Source organism: Meleagris gallopavo, chromosome 7, assembly GCF_000146605.3.
Source record: "Meleagris gallopavo isolate NT-WF06-2002-E0010 breed Aviagen turkey brand Nicholas breeding stock chromosome 7, Turkey_5.1, whole genome shotgun sequence".
NCBI classification, from domain to species: domain Eukaryota; kingdom Metazoa; phylum Chordata; class Aves; order Galliformes; family Phasianidae; genus Meleagris; species Meleagris gallopavo.
Window position 1 is genome coordinate 32,637,366 of NC_015017.2, and position 3,817 is coordinate 32,641,182.

The 3,817-nt window shown below is 35.3% G+C and overlaps 1 protein-coding gene across 1 annotated transcript in view; it reads right to left on the reverse strand.

The window, feature by feature from the left end:
- The window catches only part of LOC104909334 (low-density lipoprotein receptor-related protein 1B-like), a 56,407-nt gene that overhangs the window by 8,826 nt on the left and 43,764 nt on the right, over positions 1-3,817 (reverse strand). The window contains exon 8 of the mRNA XM_031554317.1: positions 2,507-2,669. Coding sequence (XP_031410177.1) covers positions 2,507-2,669 — 163 coding nt within the window. The remainder of the gene's footprint in view (positions 1-2,506; positions 2,670-3,817) is intronic.

The window sequence follows — 3,817 nt, forward strand, 5'->3', positions numbered from 1 at the left end:
TTTAAACTTACTGATAAATGGAGAATTATTGGTTCACAAAGCAACAACTGAATGCAGCTGTTCAGATGTGAACACATAAAAATAGAAGGGCTTAACCTTGTGCTACTGGGAAGAAGTTCATCATAGATTTAGTGTTTAGGGTTGAGTTCACAATTCTTTAATGCAAACTACAGCTTTCTCTGTATAGGCATACTTCCAGCTTTTTGAAAAACGAATGTACTATAATAGTAACATACATTAGAAAAGCAAATATTTTAAAATGTGATTATACCTTAAAATATATTATTTTTGAGCTATATAAAAAAGGCCAGAAAAGCTTAGGCTTCATATTTAAACAAACAAGTAAATAAATAAATAGCAAAATCAGCAAATCATATACAACAAGGAGATAACACCATGCTAATATTTTGACCTAGCGTAGCAACTGGACAGATGAATACAATGGGAAAGGCATTACAACAAAGGTGTGACAATGGAAGGACCAGCACAATAGAAAGGTGCTATAAGGGAAGGGAAAAAGATTGTTCACCTACATCAGAAGATTCCAGGTTCACAGGGGAAAGCTTCACCAAGAAGGGATCTCCAGAAAGAGAGCCTTCCCCAGTGACAGTCAGCCCTTAAACGAGGTCTAAAAGAGGTGGAGCCAGGCTCCACTCCTCTCAGTCACACGCATGAATTGCCTTCACCTGTGCTCCCAGGGCTGACTGGGTGTTTTCCCCAGGTGCTCAATCAGTGGTTCAGGTCATGACTCAACAGTTCCCATACACCTAGAAATAGGTCTCAACAAGAATCAGCATGAATGAATCAAAGGAAAGATTTAAAAAGAAAGAGAAACAGAAAGGAAAAAAAAAATAATAATGGAAGAAAACATTTTTATACAGCTATAATGGGTTTGAATATCTCTTTGCATTCTGTACCAAAACCCAGTTTCTAACAAGCACAACAAATGCATAAACTGGAGATGATCAATTAAGAAGTATGTTAGATATCTCATTAACCTAACAACGTATGTCAGATAATTAACAAAATTGCCAACAAAAACTGTAAAGAAATAACTCTCATTAAGTGCAAAATATGAATTCTGGGGGGAAAAAAAAAGAAAAAGAAAAATCCAGCCAGTTTTTCCACCATGAATAGATCAGTAATGCTAGGTAATGTTACAGTGTTAAGTCTCCTCTGGATTCCCTCCAGTCCTGCACTTCCATCTACACTAACATAGATAAGATGATATAGCACTGGAAAAGGGAACTATCTGAATAAGAATGGTTTGCAGCAAGCAAATAGATGGAAAATTAGTCTTTCTTTTTCTGTTCCACCTCTCCTTGCAGAATCAAAGTTTAGGATAAAACTCTTACATCCCTGACAGATAAGATTATCTAATGACAAGTTGTGGATATATCTAGTAAATCCTGCAAAGAATATACAACTGAATGTATGGAAAAAAAGTCTGCTGCTGGCAAATTTGAAAGCTTCAACTTCTTTCAGATCAGAACATGCAGAAAAATCAATTTATATGTGAATTTTGATCTTTCTTTTAAAACAACACTGCAATCGGATCAAGTCAAGCTTACCATCTGCTGTGGGTAGACATACAGCTATATTCAAGAATTACATTATAAAACTTCTTTGTAAACTTTACATGCAAGCTGTTCTTGTCAGAATTAAAGTCATAGTGATCATGCATCTTAATATTCAATCAGGCTTTAAACAAAGAGTGACAAAAGTCCACATATGGATGACAAGCTGTTCTACAGTAAATATTTTTGTATTTATTGAGAAGGGGCGTATGGCAGTTTAGGATGTGTTCCACCAGGCGTTTCAGCTTTAGCTGCTTACAGACTAATAAAACCAAAATGAAATCCCTTTTCCAAAATCTTTACTGAAATTTACAATTTTTAAATTAACATGATCATTCCTATTTAGCTGCGCTTTTACTTCATCATTTGCTTAAAGTTTTTTTCCCAGCTGGTGGCTGTTAGGAACAGAAGAATTTTAGTACCCTGCATTTTAAGCAAGGCTTTATTCCCAAGTGGCGCTGAACCTAACTATGGAAGAGAAAAAGCAAATACCATGTGCTTTTATCATTACAGTCGGCCCTCTAAAGCAGATTAAAAAATCTCCTACTTCTTTTTTTAATGTAATCAAACTTGCTAGAGCCAGTCCTCATATTCCTACAGCTAAGGAAACACAGTATAAAACATTCCTTTTCCATATACTCCAGTTACAGAAACATATAACAGAAAAAAATATAATCTTGTGACTGGTAGGAATAAAATTGGTTTTCCTTTTCCAATTCCATTTTGAAAAGTTACAAGGCACACGTTGCTATTAATACTGTTAACTACTTGCTACAGGTGCGTTACACATTTTATTACAGCAACTATGGAAGTAACCAGGAATGCAGTAAAAAAAAAGAAGAAAAAAGAAAGGGATACATTGTGTGCAGTCACAGACAAGCATACTTCATATAAAATCAACATTTTCCAATGCAAATAAATAATCTTACCCTGAGGTTGGATCAACAGCTATGGCCTTAGGGTTACTGAGGTCCAGCTCGATGAGTGTAATGCACACCGTTCCGTTCTGGTTGCAAACGAAGATCCTATCACTGACATGATCCAGAAAGTAAAAATTTCCAGTGATCCAGTCAATTGCTATTTGCTGCACATCTGCCAAAAAAAAAAAAAAAATAAAAAAAAAGGAGGAAAAAAAAAAAAGCTCAGAACTCAGAACTGCAACTGCAATACAAATAACTGAGCCACTAACTGCTTCACCAAACAAATGCCCTACTAAAGAGCTCAAACTGTTTTTACAATGAGAATGTATATGGCATACAGTAAGGAATTCAGCTCCCTATGGGTGAGTGCTTGTGGGAGAGAGTTTTCCTTTTTAAGTATAAAAGTCTCATTGCAACTTCAAGGATAAGAAAGGTGCACGTTCGTGTGTAGTTCTACTAAATATTTTAAATTTCATCTCTGGCACTTTTAATGATATATTCAAAAGCAACATCACTGAGTGTTGGTGCAGCTGTGAGAGAAGGATTGGAAATGGATTATAAAAGGTTATTAGATACGTGTAAAGGGAACTAAAAACTGACTATGACTACTTATGAATCCAAAAATCTTTTGTGTAGTTATTAATAACTAAACCACCCTATGTATAATAGATGTGTGTGCAATGAATTCACTCTCAACATTTATTTTTTCTTGTTGTTCTGAACAATCTTCATGTGTTTTTTTTCCATACTTTCAGTTTTCTGCATTTCTATTATTCTTCACGTTTTTTAGTTTCTTCCCTCCATTCGAACAAGAAAACATCGCATCTATCACATGCATCCTCTATTAGAGAATATAAAGTGAACCTGACTGAAAAAGAAATTCCAGTCATTAAGTTTTTGATAATAACCAAGGTTTTATGAGTTATGTATTTCCTAAATACTTAAACTACACACGGAGACCCATGCAATGTCCTTCAAAGTGCAGATAACATAAGATTTGCTCAATAAAATATTAGGAAGGCACCAGCTGTATTGCATCTCAGCCATCCCATTACACAGTTCATTGCTGTCTCTTCTATCTCAAATTTCTCCCCTTCTGCTATTCATTTTTCTTTTAATTCAAAGTGAATATTATGCCTCTCCCCTTCTGATAGCTCCTATTACGAAGACATGCTGAGCCACAATAAAGGAATGCTCCATTTAGTCCAGGATCCAACCTCCAGAGCAGGCCAATGTCAGGTGTGCCTTGAGATATACAGAAACACTAACAAATATTTCACACAATAGGAAGGAAAACATTTTTTTTTTTTTTCCCTTGTG